Here is a 17875-nt window from a genome sequence, read left to right as displayed (position 1 = left end):
AAAACATAGCATACTCCAAGGTATGCTATGCGTATTTCAATCTTACTTTGGGCAAAGTGAACATGAGTTTATGATAAAGCTTAAGACTTGTAAACTTTGGGCATAATTTTTATTTGCTGTAAAGTTACACAAAATTAATCCTCATTTTTTATGCTTGCTATTATCTAGATAATAAATTTTGAAGGTCATAAAATGGTTATATTTACTTTTGCCCTCCTTAACAGTGCTTACACTTAAAATTTTTGGTTTATGGCATTTCTTAACTGTCTAGTGTGTCTAGTGTTACTGTTAGTCTCAAAGACTATAAAGACAGAATTAGGAAAGCATAGTTTATTAGGAACATCCTTAGCAGTATCATGAAAAACGATATGTATGTAAGTCTCCCTAATGTCAGATGTTCTTTTTCAAGGAACAAAACTATTTATAAAACACAAGAAATACAGGAAGTAACATTAGTTGTATCATCTTCTTTTCTGTGGTCAAGTTCGTTTCTACTGGGATTGGACATAGGATTAAAAAAATCAACACTGAAGGTGAATGAAATGGGATATTCATCTTATATAGACATGAATTAAACAAAATACTGGTTTTGTAAATATTTTTATTCATGTTAGTTTTTCTAGAAAACATATAGGTTCAGTTGTGGTGACTCCTCTGTGATTTAACATTTGATCCAGTTCATAGTTCAATAGAACAAACACTAAGTTCTTAAGTACTGAAGTGGGAGGAGATCATTAAAGCAAACATAAAGGAGCTGAAGAACTTAACCGCTGAACTTCTCATCACTCAGCAGTTGAGAGCACGTGCTTATCTTGCAGAAGACCCATTTTTGGTTCCCGAACCCACATAAAAGTCACAACTATCTGTATCTCCAGGTCCAGGGGATCTGACTCCTTATGCTTGGCTTCTGTGAGCACCAGGCACACAGAGGACAAAACATTCATACACATAATTTTTTGGAGAAATGGCTCAATGGCTAATTTCACACACTGTTCTTCAAAAGGATCTGGGTTCAGTTCCTAGCATCCACATCCACCTATAACTCCAATTCCAGGGTGTCCAATACCCTCTATTCTGCCTGTGAATTCTGCACACATGTGATGCATGTACATATACATAATAAGCAAATAGTTCTTTTAATATTTTTAAAATCCAGTATAGAAGTAACATTACTTAGAATTAAGCATCCTTTTCTTTTTGATACACAAAATGCATTAAGATTTACCTTATTGTTTTCCTGGTATTAAACATATGGAAATTATTCAAAAGCATAGAAGTAAAGAAACTAATATTTTGACTCTTCTACCATACACCAAACCAAAAGAAGAGGAGTAAATGAAATCTGGCTTAACACAAAGGTCTGTGCAACTGGGTAACAAGAGCTGACAATAGATATCTGCACTGCCTAGTCTTATGCCAACTTGACACACAAACTGCAGTTACCTAAAAGGCGAAACTTCAATGAGCAAATACCTCCATAAAATCTGTAAGGTCTATAAAAGGTATATTCTTAATTAGTGATACATGGGAGAGGGCCCAGTCCATTATGGATGGTTCTATCCCTGGGATGGTGGTTCTGGTTCTATAAGAAGGGTTGAGCAGGGAAGCAGTCCAGTAAGCAACACACCTCTGTGGCCTCTGTGTCAGCTCCTACCTCCAGGTTCCTGCCCTATTTCTCTGCCCTGACTTTAGTCGATGATAAACAGCAATATAGAAATGTAAGTCAAATAATAAACCCTCTCCTCCCCAACTTAATTTTTGGTCAATAACAATGACTAATTTATTCCCAGGCATACTTACTTGTAATCATTTAACCAAAGTTCATATCGTTTGAAACACAGTGTGTGTGTGTGTGTGTGTGTGTGTGTGTGTGTGTAGGTGTGCAGAGATCAGAGGTCAACATAAAATGTCTTCCTCAACTGCTCTACAACCTATTTTTTTTTTTTAAGGCAGAATCTCACTGAAACTGAAGCTCACTGATTTAACTAGGCTGGACAGCCAGTAAGCTCCAGTGATCTTACAGTTTCAAGTTCCCAAGTGCTGGGATTACAGCTGCCTTTTTTGTGGGTGCTGAAGATCTAAAACTCCATCCTCAAAGTGCCCTTCACCAATTAAGGCATTTCCCTAGCCCTTGATATATACTCTTTATTTTTATTTTGTATTGGTTATTTTATTTATTTACATTTCAAATGGCATCCCCTTTCCCTGTTTCCCCTCTGGAAATTCCCTATCTCATCCCCCTCCCCCTGCTTCTGAGGGTGCTCACCCACCCACCTACTCCCTCCTGCCTCCCCCACCCTGGCATTCCCCTACACTGGGGTATCAAGCCTTCACAGGAGCAAGGGCCTCCCCTCCCATTGATGTCAGACAAGGCCATCCTCTGCAACATATGCAGCTGGAGCCATGGGTCCCTCCAAGTGGATTCTTTGGTTGGTGGTTTAGTCCCTGGGAGCTCTGGGGGTTCTGGTTGGTTGATATTGTTGTTCTTCCGATGGGGTGGCAAACCCCTTCAGTTCCTTCAGTCCTTTCTCTAACTCCTCCATTGGGGTCCTCGTGCTCAGGTTGGCTATAAGAATCCGCATCTGTATCAGTAAGGCTCTGGCTTATTTTAAGCATTAAGGTTATATTGAAATTATAGACATGAGTTCCACTCCTAGCTGTATTAAATATATTAAATATCAGAATGAATATTTTAAAAACTGTATTTTAAACATTTATAAAAAACAATCTTTTCCCTTAAAACAACTGAACAAATACACCAATAGATATAATAACATGGAAGAGGGAAGTTTCATGGGACCCTATCCCTATCCCAAAGATCTATGGACAACTAAAAAATGTTGAAAACAGAAATATTCTTCCTTACAATGAACAGTCTTACTGGCTTTCCTATAGCAAAATGTCAACCCAAAAATTAAATACATACAAGCAACACTAAATGAGCAAGGTATATTGCTATAAATATATATATGCATAAGAACATTTTTAAGAGGTATTGGATTTAAAATAGAGAAAAAAAAGTGAGACACAAGAGGAATTGGAAGGAGGAATGGGAAGGGGGAAAGAATGCATATAATATAGCTCCACTCTCAGCCCTCAGCGTGATTTTTTTAAACACTTTTATACTAGCTGGACATGCAGTTCAGTTGGTAGAGTACTTGACTAGCATGTACAAAAAATAGCATGTTTGGACCCTAGGAATACATAAACATGTTCACATGTTCAGCTCTACAGATGGTATGCAATCAAGAGAAAGAGAGAGAGAAAAAGAAAGAAAGAGAGAGAGAGAGAGAGAGAGAGAGAGAGAGGGAGGGAGGAAGCGAGCTTTAAAAGACAGCTTTTAAGATAAACTCAAAATCTTGTGACTTCCCCTGGCAAAATGGCTAGTGGCACACAAAAAGCCTGGATCAGCACACAGCTGGATACAGTGCACCACAGAGGGAAAAGGGGGCCATTAAACACCTCCTGGTCTTGTTAGTGGAAAATAAATGAAAACCAAGTCTAGATACTATCCTCTTTACTGATAACAGTTAAGATATATATACTTAAAATATAAATAAAATAGCAGCTCCACCTTAGTGTGACTCAAAAAGAACAAATAAAATTCTCAACACAGTTATGGAAACATCTCCAAATAGTACAAGTTATTTATCTAAAGTTTGGTGCTACTCAGAGCAACTTACAGAAAACTCTGAATAATAACAAACAAACTTGAAATCCCAGATGACTACACAATGATTTCAGAGAGTAATATGCAAATCTCTGGCAAAAACAGTGAGGATTATTCAGCATACAATGGAGCTATTAACTGGATCCGAGCATGGTCATCTCAAGATAGCAAGTACATCTTTTCTCATTTCTAAGGCTTTGGAGTCACCAACCTGTGAACAAACTAAGCACACTAAACATAGAAAACTCAATTAAAAAATTCTTTCTTGGAGGCTGGAGAGACGGCTTGGAGGTTAAGAGTATATAGTGCTCTTCCAGAAAACCCTGGTTTGGATCCTAGCACCAACATAGAGGCTAAAACGATTACTCCAGTTCCAGGGGTTTCAACGCCCTCTTCTGGCCTTCACTCAGAACATACATGAAGGCAAAACACTCATACACATAAAATAAAAATGTCAATCTATAAAATAAAGTTCCCTGGACTGAGGATGAAGCTAAGTGCTTATCTAGTATGTACAAGGTGAGGTTCTTCCGTCTATCAAATACATTTTAGTGTAGCACTGTGTCTCAGGCAAGTGATTCATCACTGAGATATTTCCTCAGCCCTTCTTTACAGTCCAAGAAATGTTATAGTTGTTTTTTGTTTTATTTTATTTCTATCCATGTTTTGTTTCTCTTTTTGAACAAGATTTCATGCAGCCCAGAGTGGCACCCACATCTGTCTGTCATCATGCTTGGCTTACAACATGTTTAAATACTTGAACTTAAAAACGGGGTCTATACTTACCCTTTTGTCCTCTTGAAGACCCTTGCCTGTGCTTACTGTCTAACTGTATAACTGTCCTAGTTGGTATATAAAGCTATACTATATAAACTATAACTACCATGACCTTAGAGATGGTACAGCTGTGCACTACACAACCTGCACAACTGTTCAAAGCTGCCAAACTTAAAACTGAACCTGGGACTGTAGCTCAGTGTTGGAGTACTTTCTGGGATACTAGAGGCGCTGGGTGAAGTCCCTCTGGCTGTACGTCAAACAGGTGCTACTGTTTGATGACTGAGTTTAATATATAAGAAAAAATAGCAAGAGAATTTCCTATAGATTCTCTTCAATGTTTCTGAGGGACATTTAATTTTTCACTTAATTGGTCTGGCTATCTTTACGTTGCTCAGACCAAGGACACTACAAGAGGCAAAGTCTAATACAGCTCTTCCAAGAACTACAAGGAGGTGGTATAAGCCTTCTTTGAGGCACTGAATCAATCTAATCTACTCAAGTATCCAACAATAGGGATTTTATAGGCCACCCCCCTTGACTTTTACTGATACCTTTTACTTGTTTATTTTGAGACAGGATCTCAAAAGTAGCAAAGGATGACCTTAAAGTTCTGATTCTCTGACCTCATCTCCAGAGTGCTGGACTCACAGGAATACATCACCATACATGGTTTTATGTGATGCTAGAAACTGAAATCCAGGCACCATGTATGTTAGGCAAAAACTCTTATCAAGTAAGCTACATCTTCAGCCAGTTCTTCGCTGACACTTGTATGAGTTATTACACCAGACACTACTTCCACACATTGTTGTCCTTAAACAGTCAAGAAAATCTCAGAATCATTTCAGAAGTCTGTCACAAATGAAAATCTTCTAGGACTCTGCCTCAAATATCCTATTTCTCTCCTCCTATCAATAAATATTTATAACCTAAAAATAATTTGAGCATCAGGGAAACTGAGCTTCCAGGACTCAGTTTACTGTTGGGTAACAAGAGTAAAATTCCTTATCAAGCTTATATAGTGAGGGTACAATTTTAAAAAAAAAGCCTACAAAGATGACCCATGAGACTTTTTTGCAGAATTAACTTTAATAATAAGTTCCTGGTTTAATTTAATAAGCCTATAACAAGGGCAGATCTAGGCCATGATGTCCAAAGGATGACTTTGATCATGCAGATAATGACAGCCAACATCTATTAAAACACTAAAGGCTTAATTTTCCCTCCCTAGTAATCTGCCAGTACTAGAGGCCAGGTCTCTTTTTTCCTAATGATAATGCATATTTTTATTTTTTCAATTTTCCTTAACTTTATTATAGTATAATATTATATTATAGTATAGTAGTATATAATAGTATATTTATTATAGTAGTATAGTATAGTATACTGTAATGGATAAAGTTACCGTAAAATGTCTTGAGGCAGATAAAACATTATGAAATGACTAAGTCAAGGTAACCAGACATCACCTCACATACTTAACACTTTTTATTGCAATTTTCAAGTACAGATTTTTCTTATTTCTTAAAAAGACTTTGTGTTTATTTAGCTTTCTAATTCTAGGCTACAATACTTTCACAGTGATTTCTGATCCTCAATAGAAAAAGCATGCTGAATCCTGTCATGAATGAATTTAGCATATGTGGATTCACCACAGAACGTGCTAACCTGTTCTTCTGTTTTAGATGTTCTCATAAAAACTGAGTCTCACAGTGCTAACCTCTCAAGGACAGAATAGACACACATCATATGCAGATATTGGTGTTTTCTCATCCTTCTTGGTATGAAAGTAAACAATTCTTTTGCAAGAGGTGTTCCATTCAATTCTATTACAGTCTAGTTTTGTTAGAAGCAGTTTGTAGAAAACCCTTTGGTAGTACATCAATCGCTGGACCATTCTAAAGAGCTGTATTATTGCTTATAGTAACCATGTTGCATAATACACCTCCTGAACATACTCAGCCTAACTGAAACTTTGTACCCTGTGACCAGCATCTCCTTCTCCCCTCCATAGGCAGCCTCTGACAACCACCATCCTAGCCTGTCTTTGAGTTCCACTTTTTACACTTTACTATGAGTTAAAACATGCAGTGTTTGTCCTTATATTCTAGGCTCATTTCACTTAATAAAATGTTTTCCAGATTAAATCATGTTGTAAAAAATGACAGGATTCCTTCCGTAAGTGTGAGCGGACTTCTCCTGTGTGTATACATGCATGCTTGTAAACACCATGTCATCTTCATCTATTGCCGAATCATACTGGTTCCACTTTTAACTTTTTGAGGAATCTCCACACCACTTTCCACAATGGCTGTACCAAGGCACAATTCCACCAGTCTACAGTCTACAGAGATTTTCCTTAGATCTTTACCAACACTTACATTGTCTTTTTTCTTTTTTTTAAACATGGTCTTATATAATGTAGGCTGATCTTGAACTTGCTATGTAGCCAAGGCACTCTTGAACTCCTGGTTCTTCTGCTTCCACCTCCCAAATACTGGAATTAAGTTGTGCATCACCAAGCTGGGCTTCTTTTGTCTTTTCTATGACCATCCAAACAGGTATGAGGTAATGATATGATATCTCACTGCAGTTTCGATTTTATCTCCCTGATGATTAGTGATATCAAGCATTTTTTCACGTAACTACTGAAAAGAAGTCACTGATTCAGTACTAGTCACACATATAGACACTTATACTTTAAAACTGACTTAAAAGTTCAAGCAAAATAAAACTATATTCTTTCCCTAGAATCCAAGAAACACTTGGCAATTCCTTGCTGCATAAACCTTTAGGAGTATACAACTGCCCTTTCCTTAACACACACACACACACACACACACACACACACACACTCTCTCTCTCTCTTACACTATTTGCATTAAACCCTTCTCTTCATCAACTCCAGATTTCAGAAAAAATAATTCCACTCATCTTCAATAAAAAAAGTGTAGTGGACAGGGTGGTGGAGCACCTGAGTACAAGAAACCCTGAGTTACACATAAAACAAATGAGCGGCCTGACCCTTGCTGGACCAAGAGAATGGAAGCAAACAAATAGGTGGTGCAGCATGGGAAAGAAAGACACAGCAAGCAGGTGGTGAAGAGATGGGAGAGAGAAGAGAAGCCGAGCCCTCGAAGAGAGGCAGAACTATGTAAAGTCACTGCTGTTCTTGCTCCTTAGGAAATAGTGAGTTACACTGACCCCAATAGAGCCTCTAACAAATGCAAGTGCCAGAAGGCCCATGCCTCCTTTTTCCTTTGAGAAAACTGACTTGTGTGAGTTGCTATGACTCCCAGAGCAGCATCCTAGCCCAGGAAGTTGAGCAGTAGACGCAGAGTTGGAGACCCACACCTGACTCGACATATCCTACTGTTTACTTCTCATCACGGGCCTATCTGCTCAACTCCCTAGTTGTTTGTTGTGGTGGTTCAGCCATGGGACTGGATAACTCTATGTTGAATTACAGTTTTTCCAAGCTGTATTTGACTTTGGCCAGGGATGTGTTTCCTTTGAAATCTTTGGGTTAAACAACCCATCCTACCTTTCAAAAGAAGATGTCATTGCTGACAAACAGGTGGCAGCACAGGTGCCACTACCATGAGCAAGAATGTGATGGAAAAATGGGAGAAAGAGAAGCAGAACAGTTTGTACACTAGGAAGGGAGGCAGAACTGGAGACATGGGAACAGTGAGGATCAGCCTGATGTAAGTAGCCTTTGCTGCTACCTGAGGCCATGGTGATTGTCAGACCCATGTTGCCTCCAAGAGCTATGTCTGGGTCCATGGCCCTGCAGCAGCACAGGTCTGTGTCAATGTCCATGGGCCATGTTACCCTGTACATGCAGATGTCCCTGATATAGGCTGTAGCCTGGGGCCATGTTGACATCCAAGGACTGAAAATTGCCCCACCCCTCACCTAAGCAAGTGGGACAGAAAACCCTAAAAACCAGGAGAGCTGGCTCTGCCCCTCAGTGGCTGTATCGCACTCAGGTATCCCTGTACTTTACCTGAGCAGTACAGTAGAGGTGAGACAGGAAAATATATATCCTAAATTTAGTGATATTCATTTTTTTGCAATAAGCTTGGCTATATATTTAAAACTAACATACATACATACTTAGATACACACATATACACACTCAGAGTGCATATATGCATCCAGACTAGAAACCATAGAAACCATGGAGACTGGACACATGCTGCACTAAGGAGGTAATCTATTACTTTCACAAACTGTACACTGGTTGTAGTGGTTTGAATGAGAATGTTCCCCAACCATAGGCTTCTGTACTTGTATGCTTAGTAAGTGTTTAGAAGGATTAGGAGGTGTGACCTTTTTGGAGAAGGTGTGCCCTTGTTGGAGGAGGTGAACCACTGGGGGTGAGCTTTGTGGTTTCAAAAGACCCAGTGTTTGTCTACCTATCTCTGTCTCTCTGTGTGTCTCTCCATCTCTGTCTCTGTCTCTCCGTCCCTCCCCCTGTCTGCTACCTACTGAGCACGATATAAAGCTCTCAGTTACTTCTCCAGCATCATGCCTACCTGCACACTGTCACACTTCCTGCCTTGATGATAACGGACTATCCCTCTACACTATAGGCAAGTCCCCAATTAAATGCTTTCTTTTATAAGCGTTGCCTTGGTCATGGTGTCTCTTCACAACAATATAACAGTAAGCGAGAGCTGGTTTACTTTATGTTTTGACCCAAGTTGACCATAAAAACTTACCCAGAACACATTGTTCAATCTACTATATAGAAATATGATAACATCACACAGAGCCTTCTTGGTCAGGGACTTGTGGGAAAAACAATTTTCTGGTCTTAAACTCAGAGCATGGTAGGTGACTCATGGCTTTAATTCTAGCCTTTTGGGAGGTGACGATAATATAATCAGCAGTTCAAGGTTCTCCTGAGCTACACATTGAGTTCACATAGCCAGCCTGAACTATGAGACCTAACAAGAAAATCAGAGGCTGGAAAGATGGCATAGCGGTTAAAAGAACTGGCTTCTGTTCCACCAAAATGGTGTTCAATTCCCAGCAGCCACTAGCAACAGTCCATAACTCCAGCTCCCGGGGATCCAACATCCTCTTCTGGCCTCCACAAGCACTGAACAAACACATGGTACATAGACATATACATAAAAATTTTTTAAAAATTAAATAAAAAATAACATTTTCAGGCCCAGTGAGATGGCTCAGTGGGTCAAAGACACTTGCCACCAACCAGAATTCAATCCTTGGGATCCCCTTGATGAAAAGAGAACTGACTCACACAAGTTGTCCTCTGATCTTCATTTGCCCACAAACACTATGGCACACCCCCAAAAATAAATAAAATTATTTGTAATTAAAATATTAAATTGTATTTAAATATTAAAGTATATTTAAAAGTATTTTTTAAGGAAGATGGGCAAGATGGCCTTGAGGGTGTAAGCGCACTTGCTGAGAGCCTGATGACCTGAGACCCAGTATCTGGAATTGGAAGAACTAACTCCATAAAGCTGCCTCTGACTCCACCCAAGCTCCATAGCATGGATGCACCCCACATGTATCACACACACAATAACCCTGATTCCACAGGCTCTATGATACGCAGGCACCACCACACATATCATACACATACAATAACAATTTTAATCATAACTAAAATATAAAATATTATTAAACGGTTACTATTATAAAAATAAGTAATCTATAATGAGGGATGTCTTTTCCTTCAATGACTACCAAGGGCAGACTTTACTGGAACTAAAAGGCTTCCATATATTTCTTTCATATTAAAATTGACAATGGGACCTCCTTTGGCTGGCCAGATGCTACAAACTGTTAAACACTACCAACCTGCTAAACCTCATATTAATGATAGATTCTTTTGGTTCCTATTCAAGGGAGTTAGAGGCAGAAGTATATCAGGAATTCAAGGCCTCAATTATATGGCAATTTTCAGGCCAGCCTAGGCTACCAAAGACCTTGTCTCAAAGATAAAAATGAAACATTCTTCTGTTATCTATTTTTGTATAAGTAAATGAAAATCTTGGGAGAATGGGACAATCTGATTTCCTAATTGGCAGCTGCTAGACCCTCCTTTGCTCTAGTTGCCTTCAGCAAAAGGGCTGTCAGTCAAGCAGACAGCCAAATCACCCTTACACCACTGGACATTTGGAGCACTCTGCAGCTGCCTTAGGGAAGCTACACAAATGCCCCCGACTGCTTGCTCTGACCTCCAGAAATGAAAACACATGTCCACACAAAAGGCAAGCATAGAACATTATTCAGAACAACTACAAAATAGAAATGATCCAAATATGCACCAATTTAATGAACAAATAAAATGTTATGGATAAAAAGTATAGTCATAAAATGGAGTATTATTCAGCAATAAAAAAGAAGTATAGATATACACCCATATGGATGAACCTTGAGAACATTACCATAGAAACAAAAATAATAATTCTTGTATAAGTCTGTTTACACAAAATGTCCAGATATCTAAAGTAGCCAAACCCATAAAGAAAGAAAGCAAGAAGGAAGCTGGGTGTGGTAGTGCACACCTGTAATCCCAGCACTCAAGAGATGGAGACAAAAGATTCTTGAATTCAAAGTCATCCAAGGTTACATATAACAAGTTCAAGGACACTCTTGAACAACAATAAAAAAAATAAGTAAGAGGAAAGTAGGAATGGCATGGAGGAGAGGAAACAAAATGAAAAGTGACTCTCACAGAATGTGTTGGGAAAAGATAAAGATAAAACTGTTCTAAATTAGACTATGGTGACTGATGCACACTCTGAGAATATACTGCAAGTCATTCAGTTACACATTTTAAACAATATGTAAATCATGTTCTATGAATTATATCTCAACAAAGCTACTTTTTTAAGACAGGATTTCAAATACCCCATCCTGGTCTTGAACTTGCTGTGTCCTGTGTCCGCAAGGATAACCCTGAGCTCCCTATCTTCCTGCCTCCACCATTCAAGTGCTGGGATTATAGGCATGAACCTTCACACACAGCTTTAAAACTACTTTTTAAATGACAATGTATGTCATTATTCAAGTTAAAAATTTAAAAACAAAACTTTAGACACAATTAGAGTGAATGCTAATTGCTCTGACCCATCAATCAATATAAGGAAATGACTACTATTAGTTAAATGTGGTGTATAAGAGATAGAGAAATGGCTCAAGGGTTGAAAGTACTCTTCTAGAAGACCCAGGTTCAATTCCCAGTATCTACAGAACAGCTCATAACTGTCTGTAACACCTGTTCCAGGGTATCTGCCACCCTCATTCAGACATACATGCAGGCAAAACACTAACGTACATAAAATAATTTTTTAAAGAGTAGAATACAGACATGGAATTTGAAAAATGAAAACATTCATTCATAACTGATTTAGAATCAGAATGTTAGTACTTGGGATGTGAGAGTAATCTGCTTGTGACATCTGTAACCCCACTGATCACTACGGTTGACTGGGCTGATATGGCTAGCTAGGCAGGTGTTCCCTTCCTTCTTCACTGTTCAAGATGTGACCTTCCCAAGTGGCACTGAGGATGACCTCCATGAACAGAGGACTCTCTTTAGCTAAGGGTTTAAGTGTGTTTGTGTCTCTATGCCACAGTCTCAAAAGAAGTTCTCAGCCAGGTTCTGCCAGAGCCTGACAAACACAGAGGCGGAGGCTAGCAGCCAACCATTAGACTGAGCATGGAGTCCCCAATGGACAAGTTAGAGAAAGGACTGAAGGAGCTGAAGGGGTTTGCAACCCCATAGGAAAAACAACAATATCAACCAACCAGAACCCCCAGAGCTCCCAGGGACTAAACCACCAACCAAAGAGTACACCTGGAGGGACCCATGGCTCCAGCTGCACATGTAGCAGAGGATGGTCTTGTTGGGCATCAATGAGAGGAGAGGCCCTTGCTCCTGTGAAGGCTTGATGCCGCAGAGTACGGGAATGCCAGGGCAGAGGTGTGGGAGGGAGTGGGTGGGTGAACACCCTCATAGAAGCAAGGGGAAGGAAAGACAGAGGTAGACAAATCTCTGTGAGTTCAAGACCAGCCTGATCTTTTTGCTAAGCTCTAGGACAGAAAGAGCTGCATAATAGAGAAACCCTGTCTCAAAAAGGCAAACAAATAAATAACCCAAATCCTTGGGCCAGGAACAGCAGGCCTCTGGTTCAGCAGGTAAAGGTGCTCGTTGCTGAGCCTAGCAACCTGAGATCAATGCTCTGAACTCACATGGTAGAAGAAAAGAACATACCCTGCAAGTTTCCTCTGACCTCCACGGTGTGCTATGGCATCAGCATGTGTGTGCACACAGATACAGACATACAGACATACATACACACACACATACATACATACATACAAACATATATACATACATGAATGTTAAAAATTTTTAATCCAAATTTTCTAATATAGCCAGGGAAGACGACTAAAATTAATAGAGTCATGTGATAGTTTCTGGACCTTTTTTATTGTTATTTACAATGTGCCCGTAAAGTAAAAGACTTCTTAATTCACATACTCTCACAAAACCAGAAGAAAAAGAGTTCAGTTATAATAATGAGAAAATTTGGGGAAAATGGGTAATATGTTTAAATTATAATGTATACATTACTAAAGCCAAAATACCAACATGATTAAGTTATAATGTATTACTAAAGCCAAGAGAATTAGACAGCAAAATTCAGTTTATACAAATACATGCATACTAATACATACTACTGGTGCTGGGCATTTAGCTCAGCTGGTCGAATGCTCACCTAACAGGCAGTGGCGAGCCTGTTCAATCACTAGCATGATTGTGAGAAAACTAAGCTTGATGACGCTGAACTGTAAGCTCAGCTCTTAGGAAGTGTGGGTATGATGAAGATCAGAAGTTCAAGGGATTCTCAGCTAGACAGCAAGTATGACGACAGCCTGAAATACAGGAAACTACATCGCCCTTCCTAAAAATAAAAGATAAAATGTACTACTATTTCACTGAGGGTTAGCAAACTAAATCACAGTAATCTAAATGTATGATACTAAATTAAAACTATTTATTACACAAAACAACAGCAAGCAGAAACTACAAGCAACTCAAGACAACATGGATGGTGCCCTGATAAGAAATCCTTCCTAAAACTCTAGTGATTCCAAACCCTCGATTCAGCAAATATCTTAACATAACCTTTTCAGTCACTCTAATGCCACTTCAGTTACTGAAAGTCAAATAGTAATAGCCACTAATAACATATTTAGGAGAATATTCGTGAGTGACACTGGGCTTCTATAAAGGACTATGAAATGTAAATCAGTGGCCTTTCACACAAGAAAACAGTATGAGAGGAGCATGAACAAGATCATGGTCAGGATAGCGACACAAAGAGAAGGAAGCAATTCTGTGAAAGAACTGCCACAATAAAAAGCGGGAGCTAAAAAAAAAATCACCTTGTCTGGGATGGGGTTCAACTCAGTGGTAAAGCACGGGGCGGGGGTGGCGGCGGGGGGGAGGGGGACACACAGAGACAAACTACTAAGGACAGTTATTTCCAGGAATGACACTGGGAAAAACTTGCTTGGCACAAATAATGGAGCCTGGAGAAGAAAGCTGTGCAAGTGAAGCTAAAAGTAAAAGTCCCCAGCCTTCAGTCACTCTTGACTGGGACAACTCTCCCAATGAAAATGTAAGCACTGATAAGTGAGGCGCTGTGGAAGGAGGCGCACTGATTCAATATTGTACAAGGAGCAGTAAAGATGATTTCAACTCATGTACTGAACGGAGGCCAGAAAGTACCACAGGAAAGGACCGGGAGGAACTACTTCTAGGACACCAGGAAACTGGAGGGAGGGGGGTCAAAATCGAGCTTGGTGAATAATTTCCAACAGGAAGTACAGCAGATGGTAATCCCCAACTAAGGCAGAACAAAAGTAGCGAAGAATCTGTGGGCTGTGTACAGTTCAGCTGAGGAGGGCTTGCCTGGCACACTGCAAGACACTGTGTTCTATCCACAACACCACAAAAAAAAAAAGAAAAAGAAAGACGGAAAGGCAGGGTGTCCAGTGCAGAGTGCCTGGGCTGGGAACTAGAACCCCACTTCCCTTCCTCTGCGACCTTGGATAAGTCACTCCTCTTCCCCGTGCCTCATCTGATACAGGGGAACAGTAACTGTACCCCAGCGGTAGGATTGCTCAATGGCTTCCATAGATGCATTTGCACATTAGTTCACACAATGCCTCTCGCTCTGTGTAACAAGTGCAAGGTAACTGAGCCGAAGAAAGGCCGGGTATGTTCTGACACCTCCAGAGGCAATGCAGGTGGAAGCTCTTGGAGGTGTCAGGAGAGGGAGCAAAGAGCACGTCCAGGTGGTGGCAAGGTCCCGAGGCTACACCTGGACTGGGTCGTCCTCATGAACTGGGATTTCAGGCAAGGTAAAGTGGGAGGACACTTCCTCCAGGACCGAGAAAACCGGGACGCTCTCGGAGGACCTGTGATGGGCAGTTCCACCGCGCGCACAGCCGGCGCTTGCTCCGGACTGAAGAGCTGCTAACCAAAGCGAGCGGCGGCCCACTAGAGCCGCGCCTCACCCTCTCTCCTCAGAAAGCTCCCCAGCCGGGCCTCGCCCAAGACGCAGGACACCCGCGACTCTCCCCACGGCCAGCCACCGCGCTCCGCCTGCTCCAGCCGAGCCGGCCCCGCCCCAGTACCTGAGCGTGGGCCCGATGCAGGCCGTGTCTGTGCTCTCGATCTCTCTCAGGATCCGCTCGTGCTCCGCCGCCGTCTCCAGGCTCTCCTCCGCCATCTTCACCCGCTCCATCGCAGGGCGCTGCCGCGCGGCCCTCTCTCAGCAAGTACCCCACGATCCCTCAGCCCAGGCTCTGCGGCCGCTGGGCCAGCACCCCGCAGCGCGACCCCGCCCTCGGATGCCACGCCCCCTTGCGTCAGCCCGGCCGCGAGCGTCGCGCACAGCCCACTGGGATTTGTAGTTCTCTAAGTCAGGCGGAGCTGGGTTCTATTCACTCTCATTGAATCTATGCTAATTGCCGCTACCTTGATATATATCCAGAGCACTTTACGACAGGTGTATACAGTAACACCAAATCAGGCAGTGGTACTAACTCCGCACATTTTTTAAATGTGTATAAGTATTTTGTTTGTATGTATGTCTGTGTACTACCTGTATGAATAGTGCCCAAGGAAATCTGAAGAGAGTGTCAGATCACCTGGGACTGGAGTTACGGATGGTTGCGAGGTCACTAGTAGGTGCAGGGAAGAACCACAAGTGTTCTTATCGGCTGAGTCTTCTCTCCAGCCCCTAAATACGAAGCCTAGGCTGACCTTGAACTCATGATCATCCTGCCTCTTTTTTTTTTTTTTTTTTTGAGATTATAATATAATTAAAAGATTTTTCCTTTCCCTTTCTTCCCTTCAAAGCTCCCATGTACCCCTCCCCCACTCCTCTTCAAATTCATGGTCTCTCTATTCACTGGTATTACATGCATATATTTATGCATATAAACATATATATTCCTAAACATGTTGTTTCTATAATGTAACTTGTGTGTATGTTTTCAGTACTGACTGTTTTTGCCTCCACTTCTTAATCATTTCCTATAAGCAAGACCCACCATAACCAACTTTCTTTTCTTTTCTTTTTTTTATTGAGACGGGGTCTCATTATGCTGTCCTAGATAGAACTGAAACTCACTACGTAGATCAGGTTGCCCTGACCTCACAGAGACCTAGCTGCCTCTGTCCTCCAAAGTTCTGTATTTAGAGACATCTACCACTACATCTGACCTTTTTTTATTATTAAAATAAAATTACATTTTTTTCTCCATTCCTTTTTCTTCCTTCCAGTCTATCTCTGCAACACTTAACCCCCCCCCATCCCCACAACACCCTCAGGAAATCCTGGCCTTCTCTAATTGTGTGTGAGGGTGTGTGGAGGGGGGAGTGAACACAGAAATATACAGATACAACATGCTGAGTTGTTTAGTGTTGCATGTACGTGATTTCAAGGATGGCCACTTGGCATTGGATAACCAACTTAGGGGGCTACCATGGAGGATCTCTCTCTCTCTCTCTCTCTCTCTCTCTCTCTCTCTCTCTCTCTCTCTCTCTCTCTCTCTGAATTCTTTAGCTCTTTTTCTAGGGGTGGGGCACCATGAGTTTCCCCCTTCCACATTAGCTTGTCTATTGGTGTTTTCCTTGTTCACATTTTGTTTAGGCGGCATACAGTGGTGCTATCACAGGTGAATCTTCCATCTAGTTTCTAGAGAACACAATCTCACAGCACATTTCCTAGTCCTCTGGCTTTTGAAATTTTTCTGACCCTCTCTTCAGAAATGTTCCCTGAGCCTTAGGTGCAGGAGTTGTGTTGTAGATTTATCCATTGGGGCTGAGCACCCCATGGTTAGTTCTTCTCTGTATTCTGACCACTTGCGGTTTTCTGGAATGGTCGCTGTCTGTTGCAAAGTGAAGCTTCTTTGGTGAGGTTGGGAGCTACTCTTAAGCTATGGTAATAAGGTTATTTAGAATGCAATTAGCGATTATGCTGGTTTAATAAATAGCAGTAGTAGATTCTCCTCTAAGATCCATAACCTCACCAGCCCCAGCTAGTTGACTAGGGTTCCGATACTAGGCATGATATTTTCCCCCTGCTAAGTGAACTTTAAATCCAATTAGACATCTTCTGGTTGCCACCAAAGTATGAGTGCCACTCCTGCGCCTTTGGGGATCTGCTGGCGGTTGCTGTAGTTCTTAGGACTGTTGGTTGCTTCCCTCTATTAGTACTCTGCATAGCACCTTCCAGTTCTATGAAAGTTAGTCCCCAGGGAGGACGTTTTCAAAGCAGATCCAGCTCTGGGTCCACTGTTTAAATTGCATGATGTCTTCAGCAAAAGAAATTTAGTCTCAACCCTGGCAACCATGAGCAATGGCAATAGCCTGGCTTGTTTCAGGAATCTCTTGGGCCACCCTGAACAACAATTCAAAAGGTGGTTTCTCATATCTAGTACTGGGATTTTTTTTTTAATGAGATATTTTATGGCTGTTGAAGAGAGCATTCATTTAAACTATATGTTCCTGTCATGACACTTGTATCATGTGTAATTTGGGGTAAATAAAAAATATGCCTTGTACCTTTTTCAAGCATCCTTAGTAGCCAGATGTGATAGCATATGTCATTCATTAATCTCAGCACACCGGAGGCAGAGGCAGACAGTGGAGGAGTGGTACAGGAGGATCACTATGAGTTGGAGGACACACTAGGGTACATGGTAAGTAAAGTGAGACCCCATTAAGGAAAGAAAGGAAAAGAAAGAAAGGAGGGAGGGAAGGAGGAAATGAGACTAGCAATATACCTTAGAGAAAAATTGTACCACAGAGTGAATGCATTTGTGCTTTATTCTAAAGTTCCACTAATCTAA

At 41.0% G+C, this 17875-nt stretch overlaps 1 protein-coding gene across 3 annotated transcripts in view; it reads right to left on the bottom strand.

Moving 5' to 3' along the window:
* The window catches only part of Exoc6b (exocyst complex component 6B), a 446009-nt gene extending 430648 nt beyond the window's left edge, over nt 1–15361 (bottom strand). For all 3 annotated transcript variants that reach the window (XM_032906207.1, XM_032906208.1, XM_032906209.1), the window contains exon 1: nt 15152–15361. In XM_032906207.1, the coding sequence (XP_032762098.1) occupies nt 15152–15261 (110 nt within the window). In that variant the 5' untranslated portion in view covers nt 15262–15361. The remainder of the gene's footprint in view (nt 1–15151) is intronic.
* Nucleotides 15362–17875: the final 2514 nt, after the last annotated feature.

Source organism: Rattus rattus, chromosome 6 (genome assembly GCF_011064425.1).
Source record: "Rattus rattus isolate New Zealand chromosome 6, Rrattus_CSIRO_v1, whole genome shotgun sequence".
Classification (NCBI taxonomy): Eukaryota; Metazoa; Chordata; class Mammalia; order Rodentia; family Muridae; genus Rattus; species Rattus rattus.
This window is presented reverse-complemented; position numbering and strand designations above follow the sequence as displayed.